The following is a 26735-nucleotide window of genomic DNA, read 5'->3' on the forward strand; positions in this document are numbered from 1 at the left end:
ACGACTATTATTATTATTATTATTTATTTCTTACACAGCTGAACGCTATAGCAAACAAAAGGCTGGGGAGGGGCTGGAGATGCCTAGTGTGTGCTTTGTTGATATGCAGGGCCATTTAAACCCGTTTGACTGTGAAAAAAAATACTTTTAAACAGCGCGTATAAAATTAACTGCGCGTGTGAAAATTAATTAGACCTGGCGTGCCTGACGCGCGATTAATAAATGGACCGCAAAGGGTTAAAAAAGGTCTAATTAAGCAAATGACCAGTTCAATTAAGGTTCTAAAGTAATTGAGAGCTCAGCTGGAATGAAAACCAGCAGACACCGGGGGTCCCCAGGACCAGGGTTGAGAAACACTACTTTAAACCCTAGTGCTCTCTAGCAGTCATTTTGAAAAGAGCTTTGTTAAAAAAAACAGTTTAAAGTTATAAGTAAGTGTACAAAGTTGTCAGGATGTTAATGAAAAGAACAATTACAGGTACATTATTTAAACAGTATATTTTTCAGAACTCCGCTACTTACTCTTTAAAATCAGTTAATCAGGAATTTTTAGACACTGAAATAACTGTTTAAGGAGGCCTACTAAATCAAAGCAACATCCTTCACACAGAGGTATCAGCTACTTTTTCTTTGCAAACTGCTACACTGTAGGTGCTTGAGAATTATACTACACTTCCATCATACTTAATGGAGAAATTATTACCATAAAACTGCAAAGATTCTCTCTGGTGCAGGAGCAGATGGGTCTACAAAGTTTTTTAATTTCACTATGAATCTGAAAATAAAAGAGAATGCATTTGTAATACCTGAACCAAACAATTTTTACAAACAGCATTCATCTCTTAGCAAAACAGACAAGTGGATTATATACCTAACAGTACAACAATTATAGCACAATACCTTGTTACATACCTAGTATTTTTTTTTTTTATATATATATATATTTTTTTATATATATATTTTTTATTTATTTATATATATATATATATATATATATATATATATATATATATATATATATATATATAGGGCAGCAGTGTGGAGTAGTGGTTAGGGCTCTGGACTCTTGACAGGAGGGTTGTGGGTTCAATCTGGGGTGACACTGCTGCTGTACCCTTGAGCAAGGTACTTTACCTAGATTGCTCCAGTAAAAACCCAACTGTATAAATAGGTAATTGTATGTAAAAATAATGTGTAAAAAATAATGTAATGGTATGTAAAAATAATGTGATATCTTGTAACAATTGTAAGTCGCCCTGGATAAGGGTGTCTGCTAAGAAATAAATAATAAAAAATAATTAATTATATATATATATATATATATATATATATATATATATATATATATATATATATGCAAACGTGGAGAGATGTGAAGTAATAACAAGAATGAACTGTTCTATTTCTTGATCTTATTACTTACTTGATTAAATCCACAGTTTCAGAGAACATGGTATATGCCGACTTTGGTGTCTGGGGGTTGGACTCCATGGATATTCCACTCTCAATGAACGACAGAGCAGCATCCAGGTAATTGAAAGCTTTTCCAACTTTGTCCGACTTCAAATCAATAAATAATTGTTACTACGTATTTGTACTTCTTTATGACGTATTTTTGTTTATTTTGTTTTATTTTATAAATGTGTAAAACTTTATTCCCAAGTAAGAAAGCACTGTTGATTTGCAATTTTATAACACTGAGTATTATTAAATTTGCTGTAAATGTACCAAAAAAGAACATGTGAAGTTTCTGTTGCTTGTACTCCGCGTCCGCATTTAAATAAGTTCCAAGTTTATAAGCTTAGTGGTCATCCACCAGTAGTATATAGCCTCTGAATTGTAGCAGATGCTCTCTGAGGTCTACAAATACAGCACAGGCGTGTGAATTAGTGTGCACAGTACTTACCATGACATCAGCCTTGTGTTTTAATTTTTTGGCCTCCTTAATGTGATGCTCCACAGGATACTGCCTGCAATAAACCACATACAGTATTACAATGAAGGAGGATCTCCATCTGCTGACGAGTGCTTAGATTTTAAATGAATACAAACTTGTGAAACATTTAACTGTGTCAACAGTGCCCATAATGCATGAAGTCAAATATTTCTATTAGCAGAACAATCTGCTCAATCTGTGAATACACACCAGTGTCAAATATCTTGCTAGATTAAAAACCAGGCAAAATCAAAAAACGACTAAGTTTTCATATCAGTTTGTTTTCTGAACTTAATACATTAAATGTTCTTACTTGTTATCAAACTTTTGTAATGGTCTTGCTGGCTTTGAGCTTTCATTTGGCAATGAAGGCACTGGAAAAGGAGTGGAGGAGTTCTGTGAAGATTTCTGTGTTAAACAAGAAACAGAACATTTTGCATGAAATATATGCAAGCGGGATAGCTGACTATAGTTAAACTGTATAGTGAACACATATTATTGACAACTTAATTACTGTTGTGTAAGGAAATATCATACTGTCACCCAAATCCTTACATGTTTGGCATTCCAACATCTTTTTGCTGTTACCTAATTACACTTTTACGATCACTACAAAAGTACAAAGCCAGCTAAACAAAGAAAAGAACCCCACTTTGCACATCCCACTCAGATTCCATTTCAACATATTTTGGTTCTGGACACACTTGTGCTTAACCATTTCCACCACTACTATCGCTAGTTTCTAAGATCAGCCATGAACAAACACACGCAGTGGCAGATCTGTGAACTCACTTTGCTGCTCTTGGAGTGCTCTGTGTGTTTCTGCTGGGTCTTCTTGTGCTTGACAGATGAAGGGCCGACGTGGCTGCTCTTGGCGTTGCAGGCACCGGCTGTGCTGCTCTCACTGCTGCACCGCTTGTACCCGGCCCCCTTGGGGGGCCCCTGTGCCGGAGACACTGGAGGGGGCACAAGCACTTTCTTCATCTTCTTACTGGCGCTCTTGGATACCCTAAAAAAATAAAACCAAACAAAAATGACGGGCATCAGTGACAGAATAATCCTTCACTACTCGTTTGTGAACATATATACACACAGCTGCTGAAAGCAGGAGGCAATGATCACAGAAAGTCAAGGGACTTTTTGTAAAGCGGGGATTTCTGTCCTGCATGATACCTGCTAACTGTATTACGATAACATTTGACCTAATAAAAGTAGAGTTTCAAACATTATATAACTGTGCAGCAAAGCCTTGTAAATCTGTACTGGAATGAACTAGGGTTTCATGGCATTCTTACAGCATATAAGTACAGTAAAATGAGAAAAAACACACATTTTAGATCTGTTCATTACTGAAACATATATTGCAAGAATCATATAATACAGCTGTATGTCAACTATAAAAGACACTATGACCAAGGGTGGGTCTGTATATGGCCAGATTAAAACATTCAGTGGACACCACCAGTAATTAATCTTTATTGAATGAATCAAGGAATACAGCAGTGTACCAACTACAAAAACACTATGCCAAAGCATTTGGTCTTTATCATTGACATAGCTAAAGGTTACAACAATGTGGCAACTTAACTAAAGAAAATAAAATACAGGGGTGTACCAACATTTAGAAAATAACTTGTCTCCATGTAGCAGAAATGTAAAAAACAAACAAACAAAAAAAAAAAAACACCTCACATGACTTCAATATGGCAGACACATGAAATCACCATGGAGGTTAAATACAACCCTGGAAATATAAAGTCACTACTTCAAATGGTTTCCGAGACATAAAGCTTTGAATATGGCACCATTTAGGCACAAACATTTAAGACTGGTGATTAATGGCAGTGCTTTCCCCAATCTACATTTCAAACACACAGCATAGATCAAGCTGATAAGTTCAAGAGCAGCTGACAACACGAATATTACACTGAACAGTCTGTTCTAAAAGAAACCAGACACGTTCTGCTGCGCTCATGGAGAGAACAGAAGGGCACCGCTCAACGCATGATCTGTAATGAGAGAGGATGTGTGCATGCACTGTTAAAACGCTCGATTACACTTCGGATTTTCAGGGAATCACCTGGAATTCAGGGACGTATATGCAAGACATGCACAAACTATTACAGTGCTATTCGATGAAGTTGCTGCCATGTGTTGGCAGTTCATGTGGTGTAGATCAGTCTGACACCGGCTGCGGTCTAGCTACAATTAGACCACGTGAACTACAGAAAATGTACCAGGAAGTAGTATCTAAATAGCATTGTAGCTGCATTTGCATCTGGTGTGTAGTTAACTTACTTGGATTTTCCTGGACTTTTAGGATTTGAAGATGATGGCTTGATTTCTGTATCTAGCTTTGGCCTCTTTATTCCCAGAGATTTTTCATTCTCCACAGCCTAAAAAACACATACAAAATAGGCAACTGAACATTACAGCATACGCACAGAACTGCCATGCAGTTACACCACGCAGGACGGTCAATGCCCCGACAAACATGTGACGGGTTGCAAAAATGTTGCAAGACTCCAGCCTTTCATCGCTTCCCTTGATGATGGAACTTTTCCTATGGTGTAGAAAACCACAGATTTGCCCCTAGATTGTAGCGCCTGAATGGCAGTTTCAGTCTGATGTGCCATCATAAAAACACATTCATTTATTAGGGTATTTACAAATCTGATTTATAAACCAGAACTGCAATAGTCATCCTGATTTATAAATTATTGGTTGTACTTCTGATATAAAAAGGTACTTTTAATACATAAATTTGAACATTTCTGAATTGTAAAGTTTGTAAACCAGAAACAAATTTTGCACTGGTTTATAATCTGTGCCAATGCACTGTGAGGTCTGTACAGTGAATCAGCGCCAGTATTGGCTGATGTAAAGGAGTGCCTTATAAATCGGGGACAAGCTGTGCGGATTCACTAGAATTACTGCTCCTACCAATAATAATCATCATCCCAGGGAGTACCCTTCGGTACAGAACCTGGATCTGCTGGACGCTTCCTTGTACCTTTATATTTAATTGCTGTCTGTAGACACGAGAACATTTGTGTCCATCATAATGGCACATGCTATACATTTGTGTGCTTCTGGAGTTCCTCATCTGGCACTGTTTAATGAAGCTAATGAATAAGCCTCTACCAGTGTTCAGGTTTACTTTAATGAAGCTAATGAATAAGCCTCTACCAGTATAAATGCAGTATTTGAAGGGTTCTCAGCCACTGGATCTATGGGGCTAACTTTACTCCACCATTGTTTCAATTTAGAAACCTAAAACAAGTGTGTTGCAGATTATTATTATTTTTTTTTGTAAAATGTTAAATAAATGGGAACCAGAGAATAGTGCAGTTAGACAGTTATTTAGGTATCTGTTTAACAAGGGTAGAATACTACTGGTGTCATACTGGTTGCTTTCACACTGAGCTGTCATGTAGCTAACACACCAGTAGGGGGACATTTTTAAAATTGTGTACATTGTGTACTTGTGGTGGAAAAGAGAATGGACAAGTAAAGAAAAAATTCTTAAGTAGAAATACATTTAAGGTTTGATAGGTTTGAGTATAATAATGATTAATAGTAGGTAGATGTTAAAAAGGGGAACTTAAAATCACTGGTTTTGCTAGCATCAAAAACATAAGACAAATTCAACGTAAATCTAACCAACCTGTCTCTTTTTGTGAACCTTGGGGGGAGCACTGTCAAGAGTCAATTTCCCTGCCTCCTTTTTCCTCTCCTCCGATGGCTTTGGGAGGGCAGTTTTCTTTTGGTGGCTGCCTTTGCCAGGCGGCTGTGGGACCCTAGACAGCAGGCTGAGTTGGATCTTCACAACCAGTGCCTGGGGGGCCTTGGCGTCTCGGAGCGGGGACAGCAGCCTCCCATCCCCGATCGGGGTAAGCGCTCCGCCCTTCCTGAGGCAGTCCTCTTCCTGGTTCACAGCCTTATCGGCACTAGTCCTCACTGCAGAGGGAGGCTGGCTCTCAGCCTGGGGAAGCCGAGAGCACACCGCTCTGCCCTCCCTCTCACAGTGCGAGTCCAAGGCAGGCTTAAGAGTAGCCGTTGGTTCTTTCCGTTTCTTCTTTTCGGAAGGAACACGTTTAGGGGGCTTGCCAGTCTCAGTTTTCTTACTGGGCTTCTCGTGCCCATTTTTCGTTTTAACTTTTGGCTTTTCTGTGGATGACTGGTCTTTACCTTTGGGAGGGGCAGGCTCGCTTTCTACCTTTAGGACCCCCTGGCACTCCTCCGGCCTGGGTACCTTGGCAGATTTGCAAGGCTGCTTTTTGCCAACTGACTGTCTCTGGCTGATGCCAGCCCTGTGTGCCGGGGATTTCTGCCGGCTGCCCTTGCTGTGAGAGATGTCCTGTATAACCCTAGACTCCCTGCTGCTCTCCTCATGAGGCGGGCAAGACTCGTTCGATTTCAAGCTCTCCTCTGGGTTGTCACCATTGCTGTCCTGCACTCTGCTCTCCTCAATGTGGCTCTGAGCAGGGTCGCTCTGGCTCTCTGGATGTGAACACTGTTGGTTAACCTTGACCAACCAGTTGTCCAGCTGCCATTTATTTGCTGTTGGAGCATCAGGCTGTAATAACGAAGAAAAAAATATATTGAGAAGTCAAATATAGTGCATGTTTTTATTTTCTCTTTTTCACTTTTGCAAATGTGGACAGATACAGGAACTCATTTCCTGTGACAATACCTGCAAATTGTCTGCCAGTGAGCTAGAACCCTCTATTTGAGAACTAATTCAGCAGTGTTGGAACAGTCATAGCACAGACCAGAAAAACAACAACTCTGGACAAAAGCTTTCCATTTCAATTTCAATAACAAATATATTTCAGTTATTTCAATAACATATATATATATATATATATATATATATATATATATATATATATATATATATATATATATATATATATATATATATATATATATATATATATTCCCCTTCTCTGTATGCCATTTTCTTTTGGCAAATTAATTAATACATCACAGCCCATATGAAGGAATTACCTCTGTCAATGCTGTAAGCTCAGCAGGCTATTGCAGCTGTGACATTCATTTACATGAGAAAGGTCAAGCATTTGCATTACAGCATGACTTACTGGTGCTTCTCTCCGGCCACAACCTAATCCTACAGCAAGACCGCTACTGGACAAGCACTAGTTTGAGCAGTGAGTTTTAAACTTATATTTCAGGAACTTAAAATGCAGGAGACATTTACTCTCACGTGGCAACACCTAGTATAACCATAGCAGGTGTAATCCAACTACCTTCAGATCAGACAGGGCCTCAGCCGGAATTTAATTTCCCGACATTAAACTCTCTACTTCAGAACAATGTCATGCAGACTGACCTAGTTCTTTCTGTCACACAATATCCTCAAAAATGTACCACGTCTCGGAGCTCAAAGAGCTGCTGGCTGCATTTTCTGACAAGCAGGCTGAAAATTCCCCACAAATCTGTTGTCATACTGCAGGGCTTACATTAGCGCAACAGCCTCTAGATCAAACTGAGAAACCTATGCATTTACCACAACTTTGTCTTATGGTTGCTGTCAACTTCCTTACAAGACTGTATTTCCATTTGTTTTCCTGACAATGCCAAGAGTTGCCTTTTAATATTGTGTATTCAGCTACAGCATATTTTAAAGTGGATCATCAGTTATTGTGTATTCTCTGTCTTAAGATCTGCAGTTTAATGCTACAAGTGCTTCAGTTCAAACATTAACACAACACTGGCCAAATGCAGAACGCATATTCATAACTAGATTGGGTACTTTAATACTTTATTAATATATCTGCTCCATCATGAAATGACAGAAAGCTTTATAAATTCCCCCAGCCTGCTTTGGTTTAAGACATGATCTTATAAATTCATGCAAAATGCTAACAAGTTCTTACATACTGTATGCAATATTTTTTTTTTCTTCTCTACAGATGATTTACCTAAAATGTAAATTCTACCACGCATGTTGTAGAAATTGACTATGTAAAGTAGTTGATACACAGAAATCTTCCGGCACTACTGTAAGCATACAATACTAATATACTGTATTTTGCATTAGTTTACCGGTCTGTAGTTTTGAGTGGGAGTTATTAAAAAGGTTGCACAAATAGTACATTCAGGGTTCAACATTAACCATGGCACCGGTAGAGAGCGCAGTTTGGCCGGTAGTTATGTAGCACCACAGGCCCGACTGGGCTGGTTACATTTTTTAACTGTATAATGTATATAGTACAGTGCACATGGCTTCCGTTTCATGAACGCACGAAAATGGGTCAGTGTGCCAAAAAGCTGAAAACCGAATTTACAAACCCATTTTTATAAACATACGCCATCCCCCCCACCCAATAACAGCGTAATTGAACTTGTCCGAACTTTCCCAATTTTTTTTTTTTTTTTTTTTTTTTTTTTTTTTAAAAACAGCTAAAAGCAACCAACTGTACCAAAAAGCCAAAAGTAAAGCGTTTAAATCAATAATTATAAAGAAAGAAATTATGAAAAAAAAATTGATGAAAATAGAGTGGAGTGGAAGAAAGACTTAATCTGGCTTCATGATGACAGTGAAACCCAGACTCGCAGATAAAACAGCAGCTTTTTTGTTGGGAATTCAACATTTAGTTGCCCTCATATCCAGTCTCACAGTAATAGTTTGCAAGATAGCAGGTGTTTGTCTGCTGCTGTGACTGCAGCGAAAAAAGATGCACCGATGAATACCCAGATACGCCACGTGGAAGCTGGACAACGGGATCGAATTGTCCAACGTTTTGATTTGGGGTACAATGTGTTCAGGTCAGAAATGCCGTTCACAATCTTTACAGGTCTCATTCATATCAGCAGTAAGATTGGCGCTGACTTGGGAGAGGCTACAAGTGACAATGATCTGAGAAAGATTATTTTTATTATGATTATTGTTTCAATAGTATTTATTATTAGGATTAGTATAAATCCGTTAACCTTTTAGCGTTGCTGTTACCATGGTAACAGCTTGGTTGAGGGTTTGCTTGTAAAAAAAACGAGTATCATTTGTATACACACATTTTCAAATCCTGAATACAGTATTTTCATTTTCTGACAAGCACGCTAATGTGTGCATGTTAAATGGCTGAAATAATACGGCATATATTGAAAGGCTTCGCTTAGCCTCTTTTTATTTGAGACGTGGGCTTTCTTTGGTTACCGTACACATTACTAAACATATGGAAATGAAAAACCATCATGAAAGAAAATGCATGCAAGCTAAAGTTTTTTTTGTTTCCCTTTCGTTTTTTTCAGGACTGAGTCTGTTTGTGTTCACAATGCAGTTTACAAGTGCACTCGGCTCATTTATATGGTGTGTGAACTGGATGTATACCATATCCTGCAAGGCATATTGAAAGATGGTAGCTATTAATGTATTGCTCTGGTTTTTAATAGCATGTTTTAGATTCTTACATATTTCTGTGGAAGAAAGCACTGGGGGGAGCACGTTGTTAAATTTATTGGATGCATTTCTTGAATTACTGTCGGTATTAAAGTAATTTGAGAAAAGATTGAATATATTTTACTAATTTTGTGAGTTTTTGTCAAGTTCGGCAAGATTCTGGTGTCACTGTCCCTGTAGTTTAGGATTACCAGATTTCCACAGTGAAAAACAGGGAGGTTTTTTTTTCTTCTTTAATTTACTGATGCCATAGCAACTCTGAAGCCAAAAATAACGGTATATAAAATAACACAACAATAGTTTAAAAATTAAACATCGGGTGAATTTATTCCAGTTGATAACTCATTATATTTTTATATTGTCATCTAGTCAAAACATGTTAAATGTACAAAAAGCCAGATTTAAAAAATAGATCAGCTATTACCATTTAATCATATGGTATACACAAAATTGGAATGGTTAAACAAATAATCCATAAGATGGTTTATTTTATTTTTGAATGGCGCCAACACACAACCTAATACATTACTCTGCTATTAACTTGCTGAACAGGGTGATACAGTTTTGTACTTATTATTGGGCCAGTAAAAATTGTATCTGGCCAGTAAAAACACTACCTCAGTGGCCCAAGAGGCCAGTAGTAAAAAATCTAAAATGTAGAGCCCTGACATTAATGGGAAATCAATTTTTAAACTCGCTCACCTTTACCTCAGGCACTGGCGGGCTCTTCTTTGGCTCGCGCTCCTCCTCCTCATTCTCGCTGGAGCTGCTCTCGCTCTCAGTCTCGGAGCCCGAGGTGCTGTCTGACTCACTCAAGCTCTCGGACTCGCCGTCGCTGGAATGTGCCGACGCCACACTGCTGCTCTGTGGGGCACTGGAGGGGTAAGGCAGAGAACCTCAAATCACACAGGGAGAAACACCAACTCCCAACTAGCAAACCAGTTCTACTTTACTAACAACTCAAACAGAAAGTTTAACAGTAGTTGATACCATTTTTTATTTTTTTCGTTTGGTAAAAAGGATTGTGACATACTGCAAGACACTGATCAAAGTTTCATAATTAAAACAACTGCAAGTGTAATGTATAGAAAATGACTCAAAGACAAAAAAAAATTTAACTCAAAGACAAAACACAAATTAACAGCCATATACTGCAAATAAAACTTTCAAAACCAAAAAGGGTTTACTACAAGTAGCAACAGTTTATTATATGTTGTCAGTTAAGGGGTTTAAAGTTGAAACAGTTCCTCATAAAGCAATCTTTGTGTTAGAAACCAGGTATTGCTCATGCATAATAGTTCATATCCCGCTGTGAGCAAATATTTTACTAAACTTCTGGAAAAATTGCTGATTTTACATTTGCAGGCAATGCGAGTTCTAGGATTTTGGCCTAGGATACCCTATTGCATTTTGAGTTGAAATATGACAAGCAAAGCAAAGCAAAGCATATACACAATCAGTTATATCTACTTCTTATTTGGGGCTGGTGGTTAATTTTTGCAGCAGAGCTGTCACCTCCTGAGACACCGCAGCAGTGTCTTGTGGGTCTGTGACTAATGTTGTAGTCACGCCCCAAAAAGGGGGGGGGGACCGTGCTTGAATCTTAGGAAATAGCCGGTCTGAACAGTAGTAAGCACCTAGATGTCTGTGGTTCACGTACACCAATAGTCCAGATTGCTTCCCTGAGAAAGGGCCCTGGGCCTGTGGCAGCAAACTCTTAGGCCTGCTGTTTTTATTTTTAATTTGGAATTCTATTTATTCTGGATTTAAATATTAGTAATGAAGAGTGTTTTAGGATCTCGTAACCGCTATCAAACCTGAACTGAAATATTCAAACTCAAAACTTTAATATAAATAAACTATCAAAATAACAGCACTTCAAAAGACTTAACGTTTTTTATTTAAAAATTGTTACTACTCTGCAACTATCAAAACACAAAATGCTGCGTAGTATCCAATAATTAATTAATTAATTAATTAATTAATTAATTAATTAATTAATTAATTAATTAATTAAAGCAAGTTAAACCTCAAAACCCATTTGCACAAACATACAGTAATGAGGAGTGTCAGATGTTGCGTATTGCTGGTGTTTCTTCGTACCTACGTGAGTGATATGGACGCCTTTTTGGTTAAGGTGGAATTTCAAGTTTTGTTAGTAAAAGTTCAATGTTCTCTACTAAAATCACGGAATCTGCGACCGCCGTGACTTAATCCCCAGTCTTACTGATAATCAACCAAGTAAACGTGCGACCAAGTAAACTGGTTACTAAGCAACCTGGCTCAAAGCTTTTAGTATGTCAGTTAAAATGCCACAATAAACTGTCAGTGAAATACAGTATTAAAAGAACCATTCATTCATTAAATTATTAAACAGGAAAACACACACATGGTATTGAAATAATATTTCATAAACGTTCAGGGAGTATCCATTATTATCCATTACCTCCAAAATAGTAGCTGCTAAGGCCAAATCGTAGCCGTTGGCATCACTGTACTGTACATATAAAAGTGGCGGTGTGGCTCTGGGTGTGCAACCTACCTCCTATGTATGCTGCAGTTTTCTTGTACAACACCTACGCATAAAAGCAACATTGTATTGCACAGCAAGGAACAATAAGCACAATCTAAGTATATCTGACAGAACCCTAAAAAAGCTTTATCACCTCTTGCAATTTTATTTTATAAAAAGTAGAAGTCATAGATTTCTAGAAAGACAATGCACTGAAGGGGATTCGCTGGAACTGGAACCAACATGAACCAATAAACAAGGTTCATAGTTGACGACCAACAACAACAACAACAACGGAACTGCAGTATCAGTGCTTTCCAAAACTACTTATAGTAAGTTGTTTTATTATTTTTCTTCAAGAAATGTATAAAAGAAAATAGAGCACAATAATTACCTGTGACAAGCACATATTGGAACCTAGCTATCCGAGTCTGTCCCTCTAGGGACTGGAGCCACTTTAGCTCTGAACCTCCAAGAGTATCACACCGGTGCACCCAACATCACTGTTCTATGCATTTAATGGAAGTTTATAGGAAGCTCTCTACAGATCCATAAAAATCATAACACGGTGTTCCAAATACACCAGAGAAACTGTTTAAATGTCTCGATATACTTTTAGTTCAAATAGCTTCCCAATTAGTTTCAATTGCATTTTTTAAAAATACACAATGTAAAACATTGTATTTTGTCTCATTAACCTACTGGTGTGTTTGCATATTGTTCTATGAGCCATTGTTTCCATATACTGTAGGCACACACAATATACATTATATACATGCTTATTCTGTGTGCATATATAGAGTTTATATTTATATATAAAATCCATTATCCAATTTATATACTGTGGTTTTCGAATTACACGTATAGAGGAAAAGCAGCTCATTAAAAACTGCTTGTGGCCCAGACATCTTGGCGCAGCCAGCCCCTACAGACAAAGAGATGCTTTTTCTGTCAGCATATAATAAGACCCCATGAGAAGTAAAAACTATACACCAAAAACTGTCCTTTCACACTCTTACCCTTTGTGTTTCTAACACCACGAAACCACAGGTCTACCTTTAAAAATAATCATCCCATGTAAGCAAGTGGACAAGTACAGCTTCCAACTGCAGCAGGTCTTCTGTCTCACGCTGCAGCTACAGCAAGAACTCAAGCCCCATTTCACAGGCACTAATTGAGACTGGAATTACATCCACAGGCCAAGCTTGCATTTTCAATGAATACCAAGTGATGCAGAAACGGATCCTGTACTGCTACTACATGTTGTAAGTGAGATGATCAATTGGTAAATAAATGATCAAATCAGATCACTTGGGGGGGGGGGATTCTGGTTCCAGGTAGGGGTGTAACAATACACTATGTATCATGATATGCAGATCAGGATAGTAAATGTATCACAATAGATGTGGTTGTCCCGATTGGCTGCTTGTGTATGATGCATAATAAGATCAAATGGTCATTTAATGATGGACCATTTTGTGGTACAGTTTCAAGACAAGTACTGCTGTACAGTACCATGGTCAATGTTGAAAATAAATACAAAATTACATTAGCTTGCAATACTATTAATAATTTGAGTTAAACACTTGTTTTTGTGCATATGGTAAGAATGAATATAGCATACTTGTAAAAGTTCACTTTATATTAAAACAGAGTTCTGATTTCAGGGAGCAATGACAAGCAGTACTTACGATGATCCCTGTTGACAGTTTGATGGCGGTACTTTTGAAGATGAATCATAGTGTTCTGAAAAATAAAATGCAACAGTGTAAAAGATCTACGAATCTCAATCCCTTATGCACTATAATAAATCTATAATCTTTTTGGCATTTAAAACTAAACAAAATATTTCAAAAAGGAAATATCAATCTTGTTTTCATTTTGCCAAATTGTGCTGTAAATGGACAGAGCAAAGGGAGAAGTAAAGAAATGCCAAAATTACAACAATACAAGACTTCAGGTTAGGGAGCAGCAATGATACACATTTCAGATGAATCTCGCACTATATAACGATGTTCATCCTTGTACTTTGGGTACCACAGATCAACAGCTGTTGGTGTAATTAACAGACATATCCAAGAACATAAATCACTGCCCACAGTTTAAAATAAAACAAGCTGAGGTTCCGTTGCTGCTGAATGTTTGAAATCCCAGGGCCTTTCAATAGCAGCCTGCGTGTCCCGATATGGTTCTGGGTGTGGTGTATAATGATATACGACATCTATATATGAAGTCTTTGCTGAAACTTACTTTGTCCCACAAAACCAGAATGGACATGCTGAGATTCCTAGAAACAAAAACAGGAAAAAAGTGTTTGAGGCTAAAAAGGATCTCCACATTTCCTGCTTTTTCTTTCAAATAATTGGCCTCGCAGGAATTAAAATTTTCATTTTACAGAAACTGCCTACCCAAGTGCCCTCTTCACAGCCAGGCAAAATAAATCATTATTACTTAGATACTTCATCATTAATGAGTTTTAATACAATGGCAGGGATATTTAGACACATTTAGATGCAAATACACTACTTCAGATAGTGGTCTTCACCATTGTGTTTCATCTTTAGGCAACCCTCTACAATCAAAAGCAACAAACATATACAGCTTAAGCTGCTACTTCACCAAGGAAACGTAAGATACTTCTTATTTTTTACCCACTAATAATCCTGCGGCTTTAAAACGTGGCTTTACTCACCTTTGCTGGGAAAGGAAATTTTGAAGGCTCCGCTGTGCTTGGTGTATGTATGGCTGTCAAGGGTGGAGGCCAAGAATGGGTCATTTCCTATAATAACAATGAGTCAGAAGAAAGACAGAATGAGAAAGTATCAAACAAGAGATACAATTTCATCGTTCACCCCGATCATCTACGCCCCTTATTTCCAGCTATGGACATCCTCAATAGCTCTTTTTACAAAGACGACAAATCATCCGGGACCAGCAGTGTAATCATTTGCATCACTTCACACACTTGTTGCCAAAGGTCATTCTGGTTAGAGTTTTATTTGCATTAACAAATGCATGATCCCAGTGGTTTATAAATCAACACGATAGCTACTGACAAAGTAAAACGAGACTTATTGACAGTGTACTGTAGCATAATTCTGTATTCTATTATAAAAGGACACATTTTTTGCAGTATGGATTTGTTTTCTCAAATAAGAAATTATTTGGATACCAGTTAAAATAGTCAATATACAAAGCGAAAAAAAAAAAAAAAACCAGGGAGGAGGGCAGGTCAGCAAGCTGTAGCATCAAAATATTTGATGGCAGTTCTGTGAAATAAGGTGTTTTGTAAGGCAATACACAGGTCTGTCATGGTCTGTATTTAGTAGTTTATGAAGCTGTACTACCCTACAAGCTTTTTAATCTCTCTTCATACATAAATACATAAATAAATAAATAAAATCAAATTTAAGTAAAATAAATGCAAACATTTTCATATATAAGGATGCAAATAGTTGAAAGCAGGCTGGTGTAATTTGGTTTGGTTTAGTTTGTTATGCAGGACACTGAGTCAGTCTTGATTTGTAGGCAGGAATGACCACATTTTACAGCATTTGCTTTTGCAGAACAAAATAAGTTGTGTTGCTTTTATGTTGACGCTGCCCCCCCCTCCCCCTCCACACACAGTATCATGTATATAATATCTCTGTGTTTGTCACTTTTTTGTTGAAGTTTCATTTTGCTTACCATAGTCTTTACTTGAGATAGTTTCTTTAACAGTTACAGTATAATTTGTTGAACTTTCAAAACTGATTTTTAGAGGAGCCTATAAAAAATGCATAAGGGATGAAGAAATGGATTACTGCAGCATATTTACCCTTAAAATGTCTTCTACGCAGTGGGCTTCATTGGACAGCGTCTGAAAAATGAAAGTACAAAATAAAAGAAAAACATTTAGTCAAAAGACAGGACAGACAAACAGTAGTTAAAAGAAACAAAACCAAAAGAGGCAGAAACAGCTTCACCAAATTCTGGCAAGTGGTTCAAAAGATAAAGCCTCACAATACTGTGAAAAATACTGTAGGTCACCTTGGCCTAAAGTCACACTGAAATAATTTCTTCAAATAAATTTCAATGCAAGTACAATAATAAATGTGAGCGCCAACGGGGTCGATTTAACTGGTAGTGAATCTACTGTTTACCCAAAGGGCTTTTTTTAGTCATTCACACAACAATGGTATTTAGTAGGGATGGGCGACGATATGAAAATCGTATATCTATATCGTGCATGCATTTCGAGATCAATAATATCGATGTCTTCCAAAACACAGAAATATAATAACCATATTGCAATATCAAACATATATAACTGTGAACTGATATGTACATATGGAAAGCAATAACTTATTTTAAATTTAGTGGTGCTTTGCTTCACAATATCCATGGAGAAAAACAAGGTCTTGTTATACTGTTTTACTATTTCATCATCAGCCACCACAAAACCTAAATATTTCTATACTTCACTGCACAGACTTTAGCCAATCCGGAAGCAATTGAATCATCAGCTGCTGTACATCATGCTGACTCACAAAACCTCTAAGAGTATTAAGGACGGTGTCATGCCGGATTCTGCATTATTTTGAGATATGTTTCTGTGTTTTAAAAGTACATCTCATTTATAATACCGAAAGTTCACATTTTAAAAATACATTAATAACACTATGTAACACAATTTTTGTTCCTGGGTAGTAAGTGTTATTTCCTAATTGCTTATGCCTCAAAAGTATAGAAAATGGCTATTATTCCCCACAAACTTTGCATTTGTGACCAGGAGTGATATTTTGAAATTTACCTATTTCCAATGAGAAAACAGGCAAATTTGTTCACCTAAAGTCAGAAAAAAACAACATATGAATCCAAATTAACATGTATTTATACTAAAGTAATACAAAAATGACTACAAAAGATTTAGAAGTGAGTAGTTTTTCGAGAGTTACGATTATACTGTAAATCACTTTCAGCCCCCAAATGTAGTTTCCCATCATGTTCTCGTTATACTGTCCTTCATTGACAGCTCATCCAGGAGCCTCAAAGCCGTGCTGCTCCATTATTTATTATTATTATTATTATTTATTTCTTAGCAGACGCCCTTATCCAGGGCGACTTACAATTGTTACAAGATATCACATTATACATTATTTCACATTATACAGATATCACATTATTTTTACATACAATTACCCATTTATACAGTTGGGTTTTTACTGGAGCAATCTAGGTAAAGTACCTTGCTCAAGGGTACAACAGCAGTGTCCCCCACTGGGGATTGAACCCACAACCCTCCGGTCAAGAGTCCAGAGCCCTAACCACTACTCCACACTGCTGCCCTAATGGTAACAAGTACCCATCTCTTCCCCTGGCTCACTCGGTGCACCTCAAAGAGGATTACAACATCATCAAGACCTTGCTGGACACCTTGAAGTATGAGGAGTACGGCTGGGACCCCCGGAAGGTGCTGATGCCACCACTGCACATCAAATTGGGCCTTATGAAACAATTTGTCAGAGCTCTAGATAAGGAGTCGGCAGCCTTCAAGTACCTTCAAGACTTCTTCCCTAAGCTGTCTGAGGCAAAGGTCAAAGCCGGTGTCTTCGTCGGACCACAGATAAAGATGATCCTGGAGTGCAATGAATTCCCCAAGAAGCTCACTAGTAAGGAGAAAGCGGCTTGGAACAGCTTTGTCGCAGTGGTTCGGGGCTTCCTGGGCAATCACAAGGCCGAAAACTATGTGGAGCTGGTTGAGACTCTGGTGAAGAACTACGGCACAATGGGCTGTAGGATGTCCCTCAAAGTCCATATCCTTGATGCTCATCTTGATAAATTCAAGGAGAACATGGGAGCGTACTCGGAGGAGCAAGGCGAGCGCTTCCACCAGGATATACTGGACTTGAACGCCGCTACCAAGGACAGTATAACGAGAACATGATGGGAGACTACATTTGGGGGCTGATTCGTAAAAGTGATTTACAGTATAATCGTAAATCTCGAAAAACTACTCACTTCTAAATCTTTTGTAGTCATTTTTGTATTACTTTAGTATAAATACATGTTAATTTGGATTCATATGTTGTTTTTTTCTGACTTTATGTGAACGAAAAGACACAAATTCGCCCGTTTTCTCACTGGAAATAGGTAAATTTCAAAATATCACTGTCCTGGTCACAAAAGCAAAGTTTGTGGGGAATAGTAGCCATTTTCTATACTTTTGAGACATAAGCAATTAGGAAATAACACTTACTACCCAGGAACCAAAAAAAAAAAAGAAATTTGTTACACTGTGTAATAGCGTAAGTAATGAACCGCTGAAGCATGTGCGCTTCTCAAAATAATGCAAAACGGATGGCCAATGGTGCTTATGCAGCATGCAAATAACAGAGCTACCTCTGTGACTATGAAGGGGAGTTCAGTTTAAATCAGTGTATTTATTTAGAAATTATATTTATCTTTTTTTTTTTAAATGTGTAATTAGTTTCAGCATTGCTCTATTGAACTGTTTCAGTTAGAGAGCATATACTGTTTGTGTGTCATTATAATTACATTAGCGCAGTCAGTTTATAAAAGTACTCTCCAAACTAATCCAATTATTTTTTCTGCTACATGTTTGTAGTGTCAAATAAAAGACAAGGTGACAGCAGAAATCAGCATAAGGGCCGCTGGTTTATATCCTTGAAGAATGAGAAGCCGCATACCGCAAAACTTCAATTAAATGCCTGCCGCGTTTATTCACAATATTTGCCAGCAGACCACTAGCTTCACATGCTTCACGCGGTCATTGAGAAGCCGCTAACACACAACCTTCTAGCAACATCGTAACTCAATTTAAACATTCCAGCAACTTTGTTAAAAGGTTGTGTGTCAGTGGGAACTAAGTAACAGTTTTGTTTAATAACAAAGTTACATTGTATTGCACGAGTATAAAGCAAAGTTCAGACTTTCAGTTCTGTTTTTGTTATTGCTTGTTGCATTGACAAGTATTATGTCTAACGCTTCTACTAATACATCTAATAATACACAATAATAAACAATTGTGTTTTACTTATAACAACTGTTTATGCACTAAAGTGTTATTATGCAATTGAATTATTTATGTTTGACGAGTGTTTGATAAGAAACCATGGTCATAACTGTCTGAAATTGTTTGTGTGTATGTATGTATGTATGTATGTATGTATGTATGTATATATGTATATACAGTCACCCTTGGTTAACTCAACTGGTGGATAAAAATGAAACGTGATTATAATGCGTTTGTATTTTTAGCAGTATTAACAATAAAAAGTATGTCTCTGCGAGCGTACATTAATTATTTCGATATATATATATCGATATCACGATACAGAAATTATTGATATCTTATATCATATCAAAATATCGATATTGGTGCCCATCCCTAGTATTCAGATAAGCTGCTGTTTAGATCAATTGAATAGTATTTGGGTTACCATCTGGAACCAAAAAGTCACAGGTGTACAAAACAGCATTGCAACGATATTTGATTGGAGGATAGGATGTACTGTAATGCTGTTCATTTGGATAACCAAAAGAACAACAAAAGCAGCAAATATATCAGCCTTTCAGCATCAGGTGCTGCAAAGGAAGCGAGCTAACTGTGTAAAAAGGACACAGTCATGAAAAAAGACCTTACTTTGTTGTCTTGTTTTTATTGCATCTACATACCGTGTGCCTTGAACCTGCAGATTTATGTAATACAACCATCTTATAAGGAACACATCCCAGTTTGAACCAAGTCAATACCAATACAACTACAGTACAGTACATAAAACAATACAAGCTCTGCTGTACAATTCTTATCTGTAGGATTATATAATAAAAAAACAACTTCTACTCTAGACTTACCTTATAGGATTTCCGGAATAAAACATTTTGCAGGAAATTAGTCAGGCCATTACTGTACTAAAAATGAGAAAATTACAACTCGACATTCTGTTACCCAGCTGAAAAAAAGGATTTATACTAAGCTCTACATTACAACCCCACCAGTCTCTACCATTAGCTCTTTGAACAAGTCGCTCTCGTGTAGCAGTCTTATCTTTTGTATCTGACATCGCATGACCGGGAGTAAAAAGCCTAATGCGGGACTGGTCTGTAGTTTAAAAGGGTTTAAGTACTGCAAGCACTGGATGTACTGAACTTCTGTTTTCTGTGTGGGTGAATGAAAGGAACTGAACATGAAGGAACTGAATTTATTTATATTTATATATATATATATATATATATATATATATATATATATATATATATATATATATATATATATATATATATAATAAACCAGGTACTGAGAAGCAGAATGTGTCCAGCAGGTCATATCAAATGGTATAATAAAAGTATATATATATTTTTTTACACTCTAATGAATGGACATGTACATACTGAGCTGCGCAATGGGTTCAGACAGTTTACTGTATATATCACATGCTGTACATTGAACAGCATGTGGCATGCCTGCCAGATCAGAGACAGATGGAGGGCTTTTAAGAAATACACGCTAATAGTTTAATAAGCAACTTTCAGATCGAGGACCAGGGCCTATAAATGTCTTGCAGAGCTCAACATTTATTAGTAATGTGTTTTGTTTAATTTATTTATTTATTAATTAATTATTATTTTTAAATTTATCCCATGAGGTTAAGGGGCACTGTGCTGTGAGAGAATTTCAGATGTGAACCACAACTGGTCTCTATTTTTTCTACTGTGTAAATTAAAAATTCCATGGCACCATTTTAAAAGGATAGCAGGCTTGTATACCCCAGTGCCTTGGCTAAAATCCAGTACAATTGTGGCTTGGCTTAATTCTCCCTTTGCTTGGCCATTTTCAGTTACAAAAGGCAGGGTGAATTCCACTGTATTCTTGTGTTTGTGTTGCTATGTACTAAATGTACATACAGGTATGGCCAAAGGTTTTGCATCACCCTATAGAATTAACAAATTTTGCTTCACAAAGTCGAATGAAACCTGCTGAATAATGTTACATTAACATACTGAATTGCATACCGCTTTGTAGTTTTCCATTTACGTAACGTAAAAACTGACAAATTGAAAAATGGGACATTTCGAAATCCAACATGAAATACTGTACTACTATTATGGCTTCTGGTAGACTTTTATGATATAATTTTGTAGTTTCTTTGATTACATGATGTTAAATAAAATATCTAAATTATGTTCATATCGTGCTATTTTTGCAAGCAGAGATTACCCCTCCGTCAAAAAGCATTAGTTACATTAATGATACATTTCTAAAATAGACTATGGCTTATCAGATTATAGTAAGCCCAGTTAACTAGCCCACACTACACTACAAGTAAACTGTGTATGTGCTCCCAAAGAAGAATTACATAACCCAGATTATCAAGAGAATGAAAAACAGTACACAGGAGAGGTCACGGAGGCTGAAGTTATGTGCAGTAGATTTTGATAAACACTAATGCAATTCTGATAGCAAGCTACCTGCCTGCAATAAAATCTGCTGCAGCTGGTAAGACCTGTATTGGTATAATTCCTCATCATGGCATTGCAGTAAATGTATCTGTAAACAAAGCTGGTAGCAACATGGTGTAGAATTAATTGCTCATCAGTGACAGTGGTATCTAACCAACAGTGACGTTGTGGAAAAGACTCAGGAGATGGTGACAATTGAACACATTGTGAGTTTGATGGGCTGATGTTTTAAATTGGAGGTTCTTGCTTGTGCACCACAAGTACTTCTGCTTGGAGGAATACTACCTTATCACATGAAACCACTATGAGTACCACTGAAGCCATCTACTTCAGACTTTGGTATGTTGAGATGACATGTTCACCAAGCTTATCCCAATTTAAGTGATTAATGTGATAGTTATATACCCCGAAACATTTATGTGAGCAACTTTGAAAAGTCTTTAAGGAGAGCCATAGATATAGAAATTGGTCAAATCACCAAAACCGACAACAAATGCAACTTAATGTAATCTTTAAATCTGGCCCCAAATCAGTCTGTGTCCTGTCCTTCTACAGACAGATTTATTGTCACTTCTTGTTTTAAAAACACAGAACATACTTCCAATAAAGGGTTACACCATTTTTTCCATTGGTAGGTACTACAGAAGAGCTCCACTTACGTGTAAAGGTCTTGTGTAAATACTGCACTCACTAACCGGCTCCGAGCCTCCGCAAGTGAAAGTTTACCCACATTATATCGGTGATACTGTATACTACACATAGAACTCAACCAGCAATCAAATAAACAGACAGCTTCTTAAGTTAAAGGACGCTTTAATAAATACTAGCAACTCATTTACTGTAGATTGGAGTTATTTTAAAAATGCAACTATGTTGATCTTTAGGACGATGTTTGGAATGAGGTACTGTGTACTAATTTGCTTGTAACAGCCGATGTCAGCGATGAATGAACACTCTTCTATTAAATATGTGCCTTTGTGGTGTAACCCTTTATGCACATGTACAGTTAATGCAGTTCAACACATAGGATCCACACATTTCTGTAAAAATATTCAACAAAGGGTAATGTTGTTGAACATTTCTTTGTTTTGCAGTAGCCACCTTGCTGGACAGTAAGGTTTGTGGAAGAAACTTGGAATTCTAACAAAAGCAATTGTTACAATATGCTTGTTGCGTACTGTAATTAGAGAAAAAAGCAACCATGAAAGAAACCGTTTTTTTTTCTAAATAACAGGCTGAATACTGCCTGTTACTTACAAGCTGGCCTTCATCAAAGCAAGCCTTCTACAAGTCATTAAATCAGCAGTGGTCCTGGAGGATTAACTGTACCAGGACCACTGATCATTATCTTTAACTTTATATCTTCCATTAAAATATTCCATTAGTCACAGTATTCATGGTTCCAAAACAAATATCTAAAACATCCACCAAACAAAAACATCATTACATTTTGAACAACTTCCTTTTACAGTTCAGGACCAATAAATCCTGGCTGTATTAAGTAACTGAGAAGAACCATGGAGCACCATTTTCAATGGTGCACAACTACACCAACACAGAGCTCCAGATGAACGGTTTTGCCCCGAGAGCCAATAGCTCCTAGGTAGGGCTGGGTATTGGCAGTGTCTTCATGATACGACACGGATCACGATACGATACATTTCACAATATAGTATATGAAGCACGAAACAAAAAAATATATATCACACAATTGTCTCATTTGCTTGTGCAAGTGTTTGCAATAACACTGTAAAGCACTTTTGGCCAAATAAGCTTCATGGCCTGTTTTGCTTTTGTTTGTTGTCTATTCTTTAAAATACATTCCTTTTAAAACAAAATTACAAATCAGAGCTCCAAGTTTTTGGTCTTAGGAGCCAATGGCTCCAGGTCAGAAAAAAAATTGGTTGCCAAATTTAATTGCTGGGTGCCACTTCAGGAGCAATTGGTTGCTACCATATTAAACTGCTTAAAATACAACAACTCATTAAGACACTAAAGTGATACCAAAACATTAAATGTCTGTACTGACTTGTTTGTTGCCACATTCTGCCGAGTGGTTAATCAATGCAGCTGACTGCAATGAATTCAGTCAGCATGTTTATATTTTAAATATTTTGCAAGCGTTGTGTCTGGAATTGGTGACGGCACCTCTAATTGTGTACAGTGTAACATGAGAAATAGCATGCTGCAGCTCCCATGCTCAGTGTCAGTGTGGTCCTGATCTGACAGCATGAAACACTGCCAGCTCTTATGCTTACATGTTAGTTTATTTTCAGTAAAAAAGTTTAGTTTTAGTGAGTTTGTTCTGTTATTTATGATATTAAATGCACCACAGCAAGCACATTATCATATATTTTAGATATTTCCATCCAAGCCATTATTTTTCATTCCCACAATCTGAGCGCTAAATTTAGTGCAGACCTGTTTTTCTACTGCAATCAAGTAAGCTGCAGTACTTTTAATTGTAATTCCATAAATGTTTTTATTTCCCCCCCCCCCCCCCCATAGCAGTACACCTCCCAATTACAGTCCCAAGTACTTCTATGTGTTCTGCTTTCACCGTTCTTAAAATGGTCAGTTTGAGAACAGCTGACCCTGCTTTAGTATAAAACTCAGCTACATCACTGTTTTTCATGACGGTAACATCTTAATTACCATGCCTGCTTCTTTGGCTGAAGAGATATTATCAGCTCATCATCTAATTAGGGAAGCTGCTACTCAATGAATCATTCTCAAACTCCTGACGGTAAACAATGCAACTGAATCCATTATATCTGAGATAGATGCAGCTGCTAAAGAAGATGCAACAGACAAGCAAATCTGTTCGTCTTGACTTAAAACTTTACTTAGGCACCCTACGTTTTAACCGGTGCAAAACAACACTGGTTTACTGGAATTCACAAAGATAAATTCCAGCTTGATAAGGTAACCTTTTCACTTCCGCTTTTTAAATTACTGACCTTTTTGCTGCGTTTCAGCCCTTCATTATAATGATTTTGTTTAAGTTGTTAATTTTGGTTATTGTTCTAAATTTCTTGAATGCAAGTGTTCAACAGTAGTAGCACACTTCATCATCACAAGTGCTGCATGAAACTGAGGTTACCGTATTCTACTGGTGTTAACCCTACAAATCATACTGAAGTGGGCTTCTAGGACCGCGATTGTGTAAACATGATAAAAAAGCACTTTGTTTCGATGCTTACAGGGCCACCGTACTTTGCAGTACAGGCTTGAAACAGATAAAGGGGAAACACTGTAAATCTGATGTGTTTGACTTAATTATATTAGTTATGTTAACCTATTAAATGTGGTTTGGGGGGGTGGAGCTAGGCCCCATCTATCCTATCATCTCCTTTCATCAATTTACTCTACTTAGCCATCAGTTACCCCTAAGTAGTTGTCACTAAACAAAGCATTGAAAGAAAAAACAAACATATTTAACAGAGTATGGTACAGTCACCACTCGGATAGTCGCGTTTTACCGTCCTTGTATTATGAAACAAATCAATTCCTATTTATATATATATATATATATATATATATATATATTATATATATATATATATATATAAAAATAAATAAATAAATGAAACAAATTAATGCACTTGCCCGTCACACGCCATTCCCGACTCTCACCAGTTTTCTGATACAAAGCCCATCTCTTCAATGTTACAATTTATTATCCGTCACAGCCCGCGTTTTTTTCCCCCGTTATGCGCAAATCTGTCTATTTGTGCAGTTACACAGCGCTTCTTCCAGTTTCACCTGACAAATGCAGCAAACACAAAGCAGACGAGACCAGCTAATGTAATGTAAAACAGTTAAATCATTAAAGAGTGTTTTTTTTTTTTTTTAAATCTGTGATCTTTAGTTACTTTTATGCATTTTCATTTCCAAGTGAACTGTGACATTAGGGACTTATCGAGCACTATATTCTGCAATTTTGAATACTAAATGGGGAATTTTACATACTGCTACTACATACCAGATTTTATAGTATGTAGTGTATTACAGTCCGTCTCTTGGCAAATTAAAATACTTCTTCTGTTGAAAATATAGTACTGTAGCAACAAAACCAACTACAGTACATCTAAATGGAATCCTACTTATTTTAAAAAACACAGTCCTTTCAGCCATGCATTTTTGACATTGTATCTTTTTGTGTTCCCTGAAAAGGGTTGGAATGGGCCGAGATATGCGTCACACTCTTTTAGCTGTCACTGTTGTCAGACTTTTATAGGGTTGGATACGCGAGTGCTGACTGTACTTTCGAGGACATACTCCCAACCCCAGCCTGCTGTACATTCCCTACCACGCTGGGAGAGGCAGGACAGTCACAAAGTCAAGCATAATATTTGCCTTTAACACACCTTATCATATTGCACACAGCCAGAGTGGTTTAACCTGGGTGTGTGCCTCATGGCAGAACAACATGCTTCAAGTTGCCTGAACTGGTCTTGCAAGGAGACCAAAACACTCAAGCCCCCAGTAAACATCTGACTTCAAATGAAGCAGACACATACATCTGTATCAGCCTTTACACAGAAGCATGATAAACTGCCTTTGTTTCTCTGTCAGGGCTGCCAACATTTAACAGATTAATAGGATGCGAGGGCAGTTACGATAGTTTTATAAAATCATTATGATTCAAAATTCACTGTACAGTACATCAGGACAATTTCTAATGTGCTTTATTGAACACAACAGAATAACCTCCTGATAAAACATGACATGGATCTAAAGGTTTATTTCATGTTGTTGGGAGACTCCTACCATTCGATTACAGAGGCCTGCTGAACCTGAAGCTGATGTTCCTATCAAATTCCATGACCATTACAAACTCTACCACAGCCAGCTATCTAAAAGCCAACTATCTGAGGCTTTGTTATACACAGCACAGTTGGTAAAGTGACACATCCCATGGGTCAGTCCATTTACTCATCCTTGCCAACCTTTGTTCCCAATAGTTTCTAATAAAAGTAGAAAGACGAGGCACACCCTACAGTATCTTCAATACTGAATAAACTTTCAAAACCATGCAATTAATTCATAGGATGAAAAATAACTCTCCAGGTTAGGCAGCAATGATGTGTTTTAATCTCAAAATAGTAAAGAGAAAATGTGTCAGTCTGTCAATATTGTGTAATAAAATAAAAAGCTTTAGTATTGTATAGTAGTAAAGTTAAATTGTGTCTGTGTGCGTGTGTGTGTGTGTGTGTGTGTTTTTAAACTGAACAGTGAGTCACCCCATAGCTATCTGCCCAGGATTAGTTTGCTCTTCAGTGAAAACTGCTTGCTTATTTAGCACCCAAAGCTTTAACTTGTCAGGGTTATCATGTGCAGGGACTGTCAACGACCGGTTCACAGCTGCAGGTGACACACGACTCAGGAAATGTAAT

At 37.2% G+C, this 26735-nt stretch overlaps 1 protein-coding gene across 10 annotated transcripts in view; it reads right to left on the reverse strand.

Annotated features, from left to right (window-relative positions):
- The window catches only part of LOC117400839 (AF4/FMR2 family member 1-like), an 89854-nt gene that overhangs the window by 9685 nt on the left and 53434 nt on the right, over positions 1-26735 (reverse strand). For 5 of the 10 annotated variants that reach the window (XM_058991078.1, XM_058991112.1, XM_058991087.1 and 2 more), the window contains 12 exons: positions 15692-15733; positions 14567-14653; positions 14125-14161; positions 13566-13620; positions 10065-10236; positions 5604-6515; positions 4235-4332; positions 2729-2945; positions 2250-2344; positions 1907-1970; positions 1424-1560; positions 704-775 (listed from right to left, as the gene is read on the reverse strand). In XM_058991078.1, the coding sequence (XP_058847061.1) occupies positions 704-775; positions 1424-1560; positions 1907-1970; positions 2250-2344; positions 2729-2945; positions 4235-4332; positions 5604-6515; positions 10065-10236; positions 13566-13620; positions 14125-14161; positions 14567-14653; positions 15692-15733 (1988 nt within the window). The remainder of the gene's footprint in view (positions 1-703; positions 776-1423; positions 1561-1906; positions 1971-2249; positions 2345-2728; positions 2946-4234; positions 4333-5603; positions 6516-10064; positions 10237-13565; positions 13621-14124; positions 14162-14566; positions 14654-15691; positions 15734-26735) is intronic. The other 5 variants (XR_009307652.1, XR_009307653.1, XM_058991120.1 and 2 more) reach the window with 2 other exon arrangements.

Source organism: Acipenser ruthenus, chromosome 2, assembly GCF_902713425.1.
Source record: "Acipenser ruthenus chromosome 2, fAciRut3.2 maternal haplotype, whole genome shotgun sequence".
Classification (NCBI taxonomy): domain Eukaryota; kingdom Metazoa; phylum Chordata; class Actinopteri; order Acipenseriformes; family Acipenseridae; genus Acipenser; species Acipenser ruthenus.